A 13,529-nucleotide genomic window follows, 5' to 3' on the forward strand; every position below is an offset into this window, starting at 1 on the left:
AATTTGACATACTTTAAATCACAGGATACTAAAGTGAGAAAATGTAAAACCACTGGGTACTAACTTGATATATTTTAAACTATAAGGTACTAAAGTGAGAAAATGTGAAACTACACGGGAGTATTTGAAGTTTTTCTAAATTTTTATATTATCATACAAGAAGGTTAAAAATAGTCACAATAGTTAACTTTTTATTACTTTTTTAATTTCTTTCTCTTCCACACGGGACTTCACCGCCATTGACTCAAAAGATATTTTATTAAAGAGCTAATGAAATTATGCGGAACCCTAACGAAGGTAACTTTTATGTCTAAAAATCACGATTTTCATGGTACGAGAGAAAAACTTTTCGCTTTTAATTTCCGCGCGCGGCTTTTTTGTTAACAAGTGTTTCACTACTGTCAGGTCCGTAATTGATTTTTCTTTTTCAATTTTTCTTTTTCTTTTTTTTTTTTCTGTGCACATATACGTGCGTAAGTGCGTGTTTGTGGCAGTTCAGCTATGGTCATATTTGTTTGCTCGTAATTGATTTATAGATTAAAAAATAAGTTTTTAGTTGAATTGAAATTTAAATAATTTTTTTCTTTTTTTTTAACTTAAATTTAAGAAAAGTGACGAAGAGGAGAAGAGGAAGGACTTTTCTCAACATGGGGGCAAACAAACATGCAGAAATACTGAGTCGACGAAGGGGCAAAATGGTAAATACACTTTCCACACCCTCTCCATTTATATACATACATGATACACCCCCAAACCAAGGAACACAAACAAAGCATTGTCTCCTCTGTTCGTTCCCCCACATTTCCCTTCGCTCTTCAAAGTCTCAAAACACATCTCTCTCTCTCTCTCTCTCTCCTTCAAGGGAATGCGCCATGACGCTCGCTGACGTAAGCGGCGGGGGGCGGCGACGTGCCGCTCTGGCCATCCGTTTCTTGCTTCAATATTTACGTAGCAGCAGTAGTCACTAATCACTCCTCATCCTCAAATTCGATCGATGACTGCTGTTCTCTCCTGATCGACGTACAACACATCGGCATGAAGGAGGAGGAGGAGGAGGCGGCGGCGGCGGAGGGGGTGGTCGCATGCTCCGCCTCGTCCCGATGCGGCGGCGGAGGCGGCGGCGTCCTCGGCGGGCGCTACGAGCTTGGCCGCGTCCTCGGCCGCGGCGCCTTCGCGAAGGTCCACCGCGCCCGCGACCTCCGCTCCGGCCGCGCCCTCGCCATCAAAGTCATCCACAAGGATAAGGTACACGACGAGACACGACACGAAGATTTCATGCTTTTAATGCTTTTAGAGTTCGTTTGGTTGGCGGTTAATAATATTCTTACAATATTATTCAAAATATTCAAATTATTATTATTCTGCTGTAATTTAATAATTGTAAAAAATATTACTAAAATAACAATAAAATTATCATAAATTTTGGAGGATAAAAACAATAAATTATTCTGAATTAGAAATTATTCTTATTTTTAAATGATACGATTTAAAATGAGTTTAGTGCGCAAGTAATAATTGATAATTAACAAAGCCGGTAATATTTTTTAAGAAATTAAAACATGAAAATTTAATATACTAATAATACACTAGTAATATTGGTTGAGACATCTACTCCCGGATCTTCTACACATATGGCAACGAAACTTTTCCATATATATCCCTAAAAAAATATACCTATACTACTACTAGTATATTATAGTACTATATATATGATACTATATATAATCGCCATATTGGCAGTATTTATTGACCGGATACATCGATTCTACTTTTTAAAAAAAAAAAAATATTTTAAAAATAAAATAAACAGAGAATTTATTGTCTTTTCATTTTCTTTTTATTTTTTTTTTTAAATACAGATTCTGCAATACGGCATGGCCGAGCAGCTGATGCGCGAGATCTCAGCGATGAAGACGCTCCGCCACCCGAACGTGCTCGAGCTGTATGACGTCATGGCGAGCCGCTCGAAGATCTACCTCGCAATGGAGCTGGCCGGCGGCGGCGACCTCTTCTCCCGCATCGCCGCCGGCCGCCGCCTACCCGAGGACGCCGCCCGCCACTTCTTCCGGCAGCTCGTCTCCGCCGTCGCCTTCTGCCACTCCCGCGGCGTCTGCCACCGCGACCTCAAGCCCGAGAACCTCCTCCTCCTCGACGTCGACGGCAGCCCCCTCCCCACCCTCAAGGTGGCAGACTTCGGCCTCAGCGCCCCCCTCGCCGGCTGCCTCCTCCGCACCGCCTGCGGCACGCCGGCCTACACCGCGCCGGAAGTCCTGCGGAAGAGAGGATACGACGGGCGGAAGGCCGACGCGTGGTCGTGCGGCGTCGTCCTCTACGTGCTTCTCGCGGGCTTTCTGCCATTTCTAGACGACGACATCATCCGCATGCATAAGAAGATGCTGAGAAGCGACTTCCGCTGCCCGCCGTGGCTCTCGGCCGACGCGCGGAGGGTGCTGACGGGCTTGCTCGATCCCGATCCCGATAGCAGGACGACGATCGCGAAGCTTGCGGAGGCGCCGTGGCTCAAGAAGTGCCCGATCCCGCGAGGTTTGTCGCAATCCACGGAGAAGTGGAAGAGGAAGGAGGCGGCGGCGGAGGAGGAGGAGGCGGCGGCGACGATGAACGCGTTTCATTTGATTGCGTTGTCGGAGGGATTCGACCTGTCGCCGCTTTTCGCGGAGAGCGGCGGGGAGGAGGAGGAAGAGATGAGGGCGGCCGCGAAGAAGGAGAGGGCGAGGGGAGTGGTTTCGACGCTGGAGAGAGTGGCGAGGGCTAGGGTGACGATCGCAGCAGCGGCAGCGGCGGCAGCAGCGGCAGCAGCAGCAGTTGAAGTTTTTCCGGTGACGCCGTTCTGCCGTGATGAGCTCCGGCCTGCTGTTAAGTTCGTAATGTGGGCGGAGTCAGAAACTCAAGTTTCTGCTGCTTAATTGGTATCTTTTGTACGTAGCATGGCTTAATTTATCTGCGATCTTAACTGTTGGATACATAATATCTGTGTTGTTACTTTGTAAGAGGAAATAGACACTCATAGAGTGCTCTACTAGGTATATGATATCTTTTGGTCCATTTGATGGTTGGATCATTTCGAATTCCTAAGAGGAATTGGGGATTTAACCCCTATCAAATGAAAGGAAAAGAAAAAAAAGATCGATTGTTGTATGTCTTGACTGGTTTCAGCAATTTGAATTAGTAAATCTTAAGGTGCCAAATGGATTTATTTCTAATTGTTCTTTCATACTCGGACAATTTTGACTAATTATGGTTTGAAGGGTCTAAAAGATCCCAAAGCATTATTCTGAAAGGTTTTTATTTAATGCTATTAAATAAATGATAGTAGAATCACCGATGAACTATTCGGATGCTACCAATCGTCTCTAGCGCAAATGACAAAAAGGCTTGGTGGTTGGTACCCGAGACTTAGGTTCGAATTCTAATTAAATCACATTTACAGCTAAGTTTATTTCTAAATGAAATAAACGAAACGGGTAGCATGCTATCTTTCTTTTAAAAAAAAAAAAAAAACTATCCAGATGCTGCTGCTATATTCATCTTATATATTTGTTGGCCGAAAAAATCTAATGTTCTGCCACTGTAGTGAAAATTTAATTGGGCCGAACGACAATTGAGCCCATAAGCACCGTGCATCTAGACACTTTATGTGTGATGAATGCGTCTTTTCTTTCATTTTGATCTTTTGAAATTATTGATTTGCGTTTTCGATTCACAAGTGATATCAAAACCGATGATGTAGGGTTATTGGTGGAAATTGATTTTATATTCTACCTAGCGGAGAAGATCAGGTTGGGCTCAGTTAATTTATATGATGAATGTGTGTTTTTTTAGCCCGAGCTTTTAAAATTAGTAGTTAGTATTTTCAATCCATAATAATTTTTATCAGCCCAATAATCTACTAATCCATAAATCTTTTTTTTTTTTTGAGAGATAATCCATAAATCTATTAACATCGAAGAAGCATCTGCCCGATGCTTCTCGATTCATCAATCGTATATTTATGCACAAAAAATCCGTCATTGCTCTCGTATATTTATTTCAATAATCAAACTTTTAAATATAAAAAAATGCCACAATTTAATAGGAGGTAGGATTGGAACATGAGATGAAAGTTTAACGATGGATGTATGAATTGTGCGGGGAAATAATGTGCACTGGGTGCAGGCAATAATTTATCTTAGTTGTAAAAATAAGCCTACAACAAATTTGGAAGTTTAAGATCTTCAATGCCAAACTCAAAATGTTTAAGTATCAGAGTGAAACTTGTTGGAAAAATTCTTTCTAAATCTTTAGTAAAAATTATATCTTTTTGAAAATATTCAGAAACACGAAGTTCTAACAAGTATTTTAAAATGCATGCATGAATCGATCAATGAGTAAATATTAAGAAGAGAATAGACGAGGCCTGTGAGTTGAGACGTGCTAAAGCACTGTCCTAAAAGCGAGATTGTCCCTCCACGTGCGAGGCTCCAACAATCACTCACAGCGATACAACGACCACTATCCATTCCGTCGGCATGTCTTCAGAATGGTGCAACACGAACCCAGTAGGGTTTAGGAGATCCAGCAAAATATAGAAAGCTCAGTGTAGAAATAAATGAAACTCAGTGTGAAAAGAGATAAGCTCGGTGCACAAGGGAATATTTAAAAGAATTTTTTTAAATAAATAAGAGTAGTTTGGTCTATTTTAAAGTTTTAGAGGGCATATTATACTATTAATTTTACATATAAAATACAACTTTTAGAGACTTATTTCTTATATATTAAATAGTATTTATAATTTGTATACACTTGCATGCTTTTTAAGTGCTCTATATTTTCATATGCTTGATTAGATTTTGATAATAAAAATGTACGAAGACACTTGAACTACAACCTGTTTTAAAAACAGCCCCCCTAATTTCCAGTTATTTGAGTGGCACTAGTTTAACTTTGAAATTTACAGTTAGTTAAGTTGCAAATTTCACAAAATTTAAAGGTTATAAGAGCCATTAGATGTTAATTATTTTAACTTTATTAGCTAAATAGTGATTAAAATTATTAATATTTATAAATTTAATTATTCAATTTGATAAAATTTCTAGCTTTTTTGACTAAAATATTTTAATTTTAAGTAATTAGAAATTAAGAAAGCAAATATCTCAATTAAAAAATAAGGAAAAACTTGAATTTTGCCCCTTGTAGGTTAGAATATTTTCACTTCGACGCTATGTGGTTTTAAAAGTTTTACTTTGCAATTTTGTGATTATTTTTCTTTGTATCATAAGGTTTTGGTGTTAAGTATAATAGTAGAGTACTAAAATTTGCAAAGTAGAAAATAATAAAAGGATACATTTTACAAAGGCTAAATTACAGAAAACTCCCTTGTAATAACCCGCTTTTTCACTTTCCCTTCCTGACATTTAAAAACCTACACTTTGTCCCCCTGTAAAATAAAAAATGTGCACTTCACTCTCTACCGTTAGGGTTCCGTCAGGATTCCGTTAAAAAATATATTTTTATGCCGAAAATACCCCTCTGCCATCTCCCTGTTGCTTCGACTCCCTCCGGCTCGCCACCTCGCCGCCGCCTCGCCGCGTAGCCGCCTCGCCGTCCTCCACTGCCTCGCCCTCACCCACATCCCCTTCGCCGTCCTCCGCCGCCTCGCCTTCACCTGCTTTGCCCTTCTCTTACTGTCGCCCACCTCGGTTTTTTCCTATTGTCGCCGAAATCGAGGGCGGCGAGAGTGCAGGAGGAGAAGGGGAGCAGGTGGAGAAGAAAATAAAGAGAAATCGCGGCCGATTGAGGTGGGAATCGCGGCCAAACGAAGGGGCAGCTGAGAAAGATGGGGAAGAAGACGACAATGGCGAGGGGCAAAATGGTCATTTTACACACCGTAACCCCCTGTGAACATTTTTCATTTTACAGGGGGGCAAAGTGTAGGTTTTTAAATGTCAGGGGGAAAAGTGAAAAATCGGATTATTACAGGGGGTTTTCTGTAATTTAGCCTTTTACAAACTACAGACAAACTATAACATTTTACTAGATTATATATATTTTTTACATGATTATGCTGTGGTTTATAAAATATATTAATTTAATATTTAAGGGAGGGTCATTATAGTGAGATAAAAATAAAATAGTTATTCCTATTTACATAGATATTTCTAAAAATTGTCAAAATCAAAAGTACCCTTTTAATTTTATAAAATTATCCATATTATCTTTATTAATTAACTCTGTTTAAAATTAGACTTTAGGATTGTAGTATTTTTAAGATTTTAGGATTTTAGAGTTATTAGAATTAAAACATTTCTGATCATAAAATAAAATATTAAAGTAAAAAAAAAATACCTCAAAGTACATGCACAACAATTGAATTTTTTTAGAAAAAATAAATATGATGAGTGCATTTTGAAACCAAATGGAGTAATCCCGACAGGATTACCAGTAATCCTGCCAGGATAATCAGAACCTATCGCACCCTCAATTCCTTGAACAAAAATCTGGTGCGACACTGCCTCACATGAGACTATTTTATCTGTCGTCCATCACAAAACCGCGCATCTTTAGGTCGCGTGAATGGTGTATCAGAAGCCTAACATTGAGGAAGCTCTCACCATTTTTTTGGATTAATTGTCCCAATTTTTGCATCTCTTTTTACTTTGGTTTTCATTTTAAAATTAAAAAAATACGCTGTCATGGCGCTATGCCAGCGCCAGTTAATTATATAAATTTAATTTTAATTTTATATTATAAACTTAAATTTAAAATTTAAATTATATTTTGAATTAAATTATAAATTCAAATCTAAATTTTTTATTTATGATTTAAATTTTAAATATAAATTTTGATATTGGATTCAAATTAAATTCAAATTCAAATTCTGATCTTGTATTTAATTTTAAATTTAAATTCACATTTTGAATTATAATTCTAGTTTAGTTTCAAACTTTGATTTGGAATTTCAAATTCAAAATGTGAATTTGAATTCAAAATTTAAATTCAAATTTAGAATTGATATCAAATATCAAATTCAAATTTAAAATTTAAAATCAAAATTTTGAATTTGATTTTACATTTAAAATTTTGATTTTCAATGCATATTCAAATGTCAAAATTAAAATCAAAATTTTAAGTTTGAATTCAAAATTTAAATTCAATTTAAAATTAAAATTTAAAATTTAAATACTAATTCAAAATTTTAATGCAGCTTTAAGTCAAAATTGTAACTTTAAATTCAAATTCAAAATTCTAATTTCTAGTTAGTTTTTAATTTTAATTTTAATATTAATTTTGAAATTAAATTAAAATTTTGAATTTATAATTTTAAAGACTAAACTGAAAAATATGTAAAATTTGGAGATCAAAATTGATATGCAAAAAAAAAGCTATGTCTATTAATTTTAATTTATTTTTAACGATTGAAATATAATTATAATAAAATTAAGAGATTGAGTATTTGATTGTAAAAGTTAAAAACTCAAGTAAAAAACTGTTGAAACGTTGAGGACCAATAATGTAATTAACTCTCTTTCTTTTTTTTTTAAAAAAACTTCAAATATCACTCATGTGGCATCACACTTTCTAATTTTTGTACTCTATGATTTAAAGTGTATTAATTTAGTGTTGTGGTTTCATTTTTAGTTTTTTATTATCAATTTTAATAATTTTTTTCGTTAAATTAGTAATAAAGTTAAAACTAAAAAATAATAAAGTAAATATTCGATAAACATAGATAGGATATCTGAAGTTTTTTATGTATAATTTAATAAAATATTTATAAAAAATTAATAAAAAAGATAAAAATAAAACTATATAATATTAACTTGATATATTTTAAACCAGAGGTACTAAAGTGAAAAAGTGGGAAACTAAGGGAGTGGTATCTGAAGTTTATTTTATTTTATTTTTTCTTTTCACTTTTTCCCCTTCTTATAATCTCTCTCTCATTTCATGCGGAGAGAGAGAGAGAGAGAGAGAGAAGAGAAGAGAAGGGAAAAGACTCGTAAAACCTTAGCNGAAACTAAGGGAGTGGTATCTGAAGTTTATTTTATTTTATTTTTTCTTTTCACTTTTTCCCCTTCTTATAATCTCTCTCTCATTTCATGCGGAGAGAGAGAGAGAGAGAGAGAGAAGAGAAGAGAAGGGAAAAGACTCGTAAAACCTTAGCGGCGAAGATCGACAGAGGACGGGGAGGGGTCGGCAATGGCGGATCACGAGGCGCGGGGCGACGACTTCGAGAAGAAGGCGGAGAAGAAGCTCACGGGGTGGGGCCTCTTCGGATCCAAGTACGAGGACGCCGCCGATCTCTTCGACAAGGCCGGGAACTCCTTCAAGCTCGCCAAAAATTGTAATCGAGATCTCCTTACCCCCTTTTATTTTTTTTTCCTCTCCAATTTGTGTTGATTTCGATCTGTTTGCGCTTCGTTGGTCGGTGAACTCGGTGTTTCGATCGCATGCTTTTGATCTTTGGCGTGGTCGGATCGGATTCGATTGCATTGTTTTGCGCGGATCTGATAGGGTTTGATCGTGTTGGTGCGGATAATTTGATCGCTTTGAGAGGATCGGAGCTCGTAAAGAGGGAAATAGAGATATAATTAGAAAAGGGGGCTTATGTGATTCATCTGTTATTAAAGAGGATATACAGCATAATTTGAATTTGTTCGAAATAAGGGAACTAATCTTAAACAAGCTCTTTAGGAATTTGCAGAAACACCTCTTTCTAGATTGGAAAATGTTCGAAATCAAACCCTAATTGGGAAATTATGGGGAGCGTGTCAGGGTCTTGCTTAAAAATTTGATTGGAATGATTGGACAGTGGAGATTGATTTATGTGCGGAGCTAAAAATTCTTGTTGCATGCGGAAATTACGATGAACGATAGGGATTCTAGCATGTTAAAGTTATAGTGAGAGATCATTTCACCGCTTTCTCGAAGATTGATATGTTATTGTATCTGTAAATGTGATTAATTATCATTGCATGCTTCTGGACTTCGAGATCTCTGGCTCGTCCTAGCATTTTATATCCAATGCTATTAGTATGTTGCGATCACCCACATGTATTTTTATCAAATGGTATTTTTCTTCCATTGTCTGAGACTTATGTATATCGTATCATTTTTTCATAGCTGTGTCTTGACATTCACTGGGCATTACCTAACTATTCTTCAACAGCCAATTTGCTTATGATGCAGTAGACGATGGATTTCTTGTCGATTAATTGAAGTCATTCGACAATCTTTGCAACGAAAGGATTGTTTGAACATGTTCTTTTAGGCTTACCTATCTGTCATTGGTGTTGCAGGGGAGAGGGCCGGAGCAGTATATATCAAACTTGCTAACTGTCATTTGAAGGTACATTCCATTACACCTTGAGATATCTGAATTTATTGTTATAAGCATGATTAGAACCCAAATCTTGTTTCTCAACTGGCAGTTAGAGAGCAAACATGAAGCTGCCTCAGCTTATGTGGATGCTGCAAATTGTTATAAGAAAATCTCACCTAAAGGTACTTATGTTTAAGAATTTCTTTTATCTGCTGTAGGACTTTTAGATAACATTTTTTTCAGCAGTGCCAAATTACCTTTTCTTTCGCCTCGAGTTTTTGTGTGTTAGGATTTGCATTTTTTTTTATTCTTTTCATGTTTCAGCATTTTAATTGTCTGTTTTGCCATGCAATATCCTTATCTGCAGATGCTGCACAAGCCTTGAACCAGGCTGTTAACCTTTTCTTAGAGATTGGCAGATTGAACATGGCAGCAAGATACTGCAAGGTATTCTCTCCTTAAGAGAAAAAAAACAGTTTGTACTATACTCGTATTATATACCAATTAATATATATATCAGATTTACAACTAGTTTTGTTTGGTAAGCAAGCCATATTTTCACCATTTGTTATTCTCTCCCACCCCCACCCCAACCCCCAACCACCGCCCCTCCCCTCCGAATGGTAGGTGTATAGATGAACGTGCCTCTTTTGAAATGGCTGCTATATGTTTGTAGAAGGGATGGTTGTTATATATATATATATAATTCATTTTCCTCTTCTTTATCTTCGTTTTTTTCTCTTTTTCCCTTGTCTCATTTTCCTCTTTTTTATCTTCGTTTTTCTCTTTTTCCGTTGTCTCTTCATCCTAACTGCACATCTTTTAATCCAAGGGCAAAAAACTTAATAGCACCAAGTCATTGGTGCTATTAATAGTATTCCAGCCTAGTTCTCTCTCTCTCTCTCTCTCTCTCTCTCTCTCTATATATATATATATATATATATATATATATATATGTGGCCTACAAAAACCTGTACTTGCAGACTGCTTTTTGAGAAAATGTTGTCTGGGTAACATCTTATATTTCATTTTGCAGGAGCTTGGTGAGTTATACCAGCAGGAACAGGATTTAGAAAAGGCTATAGATTTCTATGAACGGGCTGCCGATCTTTTCCAGAGTGAAGAAGTGACGACTTCTGCAAACCAGTGCAAGCAGAAGGTTGCAGAATTTTCTGCACAGCTGGAACAGTAAGAATGACGTCATTTACTAAATATTGTATATGCATGCAGCAATTTTAAAAATTTGATTGTTGTATCGAAAAATCAATTCTCTTCTTTTTAGAGCAGTAAGTTCCATGAATTGGAATCTGCATACACACTCATGGATCCCTGTTATGTTGTTTTATGGCTCTAGGTCTATTATTCACATCATGCTTATTTATTTGCAAATAAAACTTGCAGTAAACCCATTTCTCATTCCTTGTTATATTCAGTCAGTTATTTATATCCAATGGCTTTTGCTCTTGTTGGTCTGAGCTCAAGTGAGAGAAAGCAGGAGTTTAACTCAGCTTCTAGAATTATTCAACACTGTGATGCACTTTGATTTGTTGTAGTGCACTGTGGGTGTGGGACATATATATGCTGCAATTTACAATTCATGTTGTTGTTGATTGTTGTTACTTGTTACTATTCTTGTATTTTCTTCTGGTTGATTATTGTATACTCTTTGGTCTGGTTCTCTTTCTTTTCCGAAATTACACCTGAGTATTTGGAATTGTGGTTCCTTCTTGTTATTAGCTGACTAAAAAGTTTGAAATTTTCTTTCCAATGCTAATGGTTTCTCTTATTAAGCCCTTAAATCAGTTCTATGTTTCTTTTAGGTGTATGGATGAATTGGTACTTTCGTATGCATCCATGTGGTTCTTTTTCTTGATGGTCTCAGAAATTACAAGTAGAATTAACTTTAACTCTTCCTCTTCCAATCTTTGACCTGTGAAGTTGTCTTAATTGCTACAAGGAAACAATTAAATCTTAAGCCCAACTATGACTTTTGTTATAAGTAGTAATTTTTCAGTCTCTTGGATTCACATATAATTCATCATGGAACATCTTGCATTGTCATATTCAGTGCATTTTTGAGACTTATATGCTGAAGTATACTAGGATTGCTAACATGGTTGGGAAATTTTTCAGATACCCAAAGGCAATTGAGATATTTGAAGCAATAGCACGGCAATCAATCAACAACAGTCTTCTGAAGTACAGTGTCAAAGGAATTCTCCTTAATGCTGGTATCTGCCAACTTTGCAAAGGTGATGTTGTTGCAATTACAAATGCACTGGAGCGATATCAGGTTCGATTTATCAAAATTCTTTCAAAAATCAAAATATTTGAATTTTCTGCCCTTTATAGAACACAGCAATCTGAATTTGCATATTATTCATTTTACAGGAACTTGATCCTACCTTTTCTGGCACTAGAGAATACAAACTGCTAGCTGTAAGATCCAACCTACTATTTAATCTTGCAATTTTTTGCGCATCTTGTGCTATTGTCTTTTCGATAACAAGCTATTGTTTTTGTGGTACGAGTAGTGTGAAGATTCTTGAGCCATATAAAATTTCTGTGGTTTTCTTTGAAGTTCTTTACAATCTTGTGCATAGGATTTCACAACAGTTCGGTGCCCCACAGTAATTGATTCTTATGTGAACTAACTCTTGCTAATTGAGTTTTGTAATTATATAACAGGATTTGGCAGCTTCTATGGATGAAGGAGATGTTGTCAAATTCACTGATTTCATCAAGGAGTATGATAGCATGACTCGACTGGTATGTTATGACTTGGCAAAAGCATGCTCTAAACTGTCTTGTTTATTTATGCTGGTGTAATGCATGTTCAACAATCTTTTAAGATGTTAATATTGTTCCCTTCTATTACTTGATCGTGTTTGCTCAGATTTGATCGAAACTTGTTAATTCTGTTAGTATTTGGGTTTGGAGTCGGGTTTCATGTTGACTTTAGTTCAAAATCTGACCCAGACAGGATCAGAGCCTGATTTGAACCCAAATTTTAATGCGGTTCACAGAAAACCGGAATAACAATCTCGGGACATCTAGTTGGTCCAAAACTAAATCCAGGCAGTGGTGTGAAAATTTGCTGCACCGCAGTGCCCCTTTTTGAGTTTACCCTTGGCTTTGTGAGAAGCAATTTGGGTGATGCCTTGTTCCCAATTTGAAGCACTTCTCCGACAGATTTGTAATCGTATTGCCTTCTAATACGCTGTTTGAACGGATGCAGGATCCTTGGAAAACCACTCTTTTACTAAGAAGCAAGAATGCTCTAAAAGCTAAGGAAGAAGAGGAAGATGATCTGACTTAAATTGTTTGAAGGCCTTAAACTTCAGCGGACTTTGTTGTATTATCACTAATTCTGTGGAGTTCCTATGTATTTAGCGTGTTTGGATATAACAGCTGAGGTGGTCTATACTTTTTTATGTTCAAATATGTGTGCAAAACTCCTGTAGATGTTTGCTTTTTCCCCCCTGCTCTGCCCCTGAGGTACTTCTATGTTGCCTATACTTTGTTGCAATAAGATCAGTGATTGGTTTATTCGAGGGTTGTACTGTTGATCGGCATCGGTATTTGCATTGCTATCATTTCCATTTTGTGTCGTAGTTCCATTGGAAATGTTTGGTAAGTTCATTCTTCCTTGCATTGCTGCCATGTTCAGGCTGGTGGCCGCTCGTGCCAATAGACTTGCAAATTGGTCCGTACGGCTGTGGTTTGAAACCCAGCTTGCTGTTGCATTACGCGTCGAGTTTTATGTTTGCGGTTAGTTCCCATCTCTATGTTAACAAATATGGGAGAAGTTTGATCTTTTGTTTCAATCTTTTATCGTCTTAGTGTAAATTTTGTTCATGCCGACATTGAAAGCTGTTTCAAATTCTCTGCTTCATCTGAAAGGTGGCCACCACGGTGCTGATTTGCTGCTGCTGCCAAACCACTGCTCATCTCCAGTCTTTTCTGTTCATGCCTTTCCGGCGCGAAGGCTAGTTTCTGAAACTCGCAGTTTCTCCCTCATTAAACTGTTTCTTTGCCAGATTTCCATTTTGCCAGCACGTTCTAAACATGAGTGCTAGCAAATTAAACAAGCTCGAAAGTTCGACCATGAGTTTGGGTGAAACAAACTTACCCTAAGTTCAGTTCTCCTGCCCTTCAGGGCCAAACATACCTTTGCTATTTCTTTAGTAGATGAATTGGAGATTTGGAT

General features: G+C 36.9%; 3 protein-coding genes across 3 annotated transcripts; all 3 read left to right on the forward strand.

The window, feature by feature from the left end:
* Nucleotides 1,053-3,111, forward strand: LOC109725072 (CBL-interacting protein kinase 6-like). Its single transcript, XM_020254129.1, has 2 exons — nucleotides 1,053-1,245; nucleotides 1,860-3,111. Exon 2 carries the CDS (start codon nucleotides 1,875-1,877, stop codon nucleotides 2,922-2,924), a length of 1,050 nt encoding a protein of 349 aa, XP_020109718.1. The 5' UTR covers nucleotides 1,053-1,245; nucleotides 1,860-1,874; the 3' UTR covers nucleotides 2,925-3,111.
* LOC109725143 (alpha-soluble NSF attachment protein) lies at nucleotides 8,093-12,868 on the forward strand. Its single transcript, XM_020254227.1, has 9 exons — nucleotides 8,093-8,341; nucleotides 9,297-9,346; nucleotides 9,429-9,501; nucleotides 9,687-9,766; nucleotides 10,356-10,507; nucleotides 11,453-11,612; nucleotides 11,711-11,758; nucleotides 12,008-12,088; nucleotides 12,558-12,868. Exons 1-9 carry the CDS (start codon nucleotides 8,197-8,199, stop codon nucleotides 12,636-12,638), a joined length of 870 nt encoding a protein of 289 aa, XP_020109816.1. The 5' UTR covers nucleotides 8,093-8,196; the 3' UTR covers nucleotides 12,639-12,868.
* On the forward strand, nucleotides 12,942-13,494 carry LOC109725144. The gene is made up of 2 exons (XM_020254229.1): nucleotides 12,942-13,090; nucleotides 13,223-13,494. Exons 1-2 carry the CDS (start codon nucleotides 12,946-12,948, stop codon nucleotides 13,396-13,398), a joined length of 321 nt encoding a protein of 106 aa, XP_020109818.1. The 5' UTR covers nucleotides 12,942-12,945; the 3' UTR covers nucleotides 13,399-13,494.

The sequence above is a fragment of the Ananas comosus genome, linkage group 19, assembly GCF_001540865.1.
Source record: "Ananas comosus cultivar F153 linkage group 19, ASM154086v1, whole genome shotgun sequence".
Taxonomy (NCBI): Eukaryota; Viridiplantae; Streptophyta; class Magnoliopsida; order Poales; family Bromeliaceae; genus Ananas; species Ananas comosus.

What these genes read in the sequence shown, in the direction of transcription:
- LOC109725072 (XM_020254129.1), top strand. Translation starts at nt 1,875, where the DNA reads ATGGCCGAGCAGCTGATGCGCGAGATCTCAGCGATGAAGACGCTCCGC.
- LOC109725143 (XM_020254227.1), top strand. Translation starts at nt 8,197, where the DNA reads ATGGCGGATCACGAGGCGCGGGGCGACGACTTCGAGAAGAAGGCGGAG. An exon ending in TTTTCTGCACAGCTGGAACA is followed by an intron (nt 10,508 to 11,452) that starts GTAAGAATGACG and finishes GAAATTTTTCAG; the next exon opens with ATACCCAAAGGCAATTGAGA. An exon ending in ATGCACTGGAGCGATATCAG is followed by an intron (nt 11,613 to 11,710) that starts GTTCGATTTATC and finishes TTCATTTTACAG; the next exon opens with GAACTTGATCCTACCTTTTC.
- LOC109725144 (XM_020254229.1), top strand. Translation starts at nt 12,946, where the DNA reads ATGTTTGGTAAGTTCATTCTTCCTTGCATTGCTGCCATGTTCAGGCTG. An exon ending in CGTCGAGTTTTATGTTTGCG is followed by an intron (nt 13,091 to 13,222) that starts GTTAGTTCCCAT and finishes TTCATCTGAAAG; the next exon opens with GTGGCCACCACGGTGCTGAT.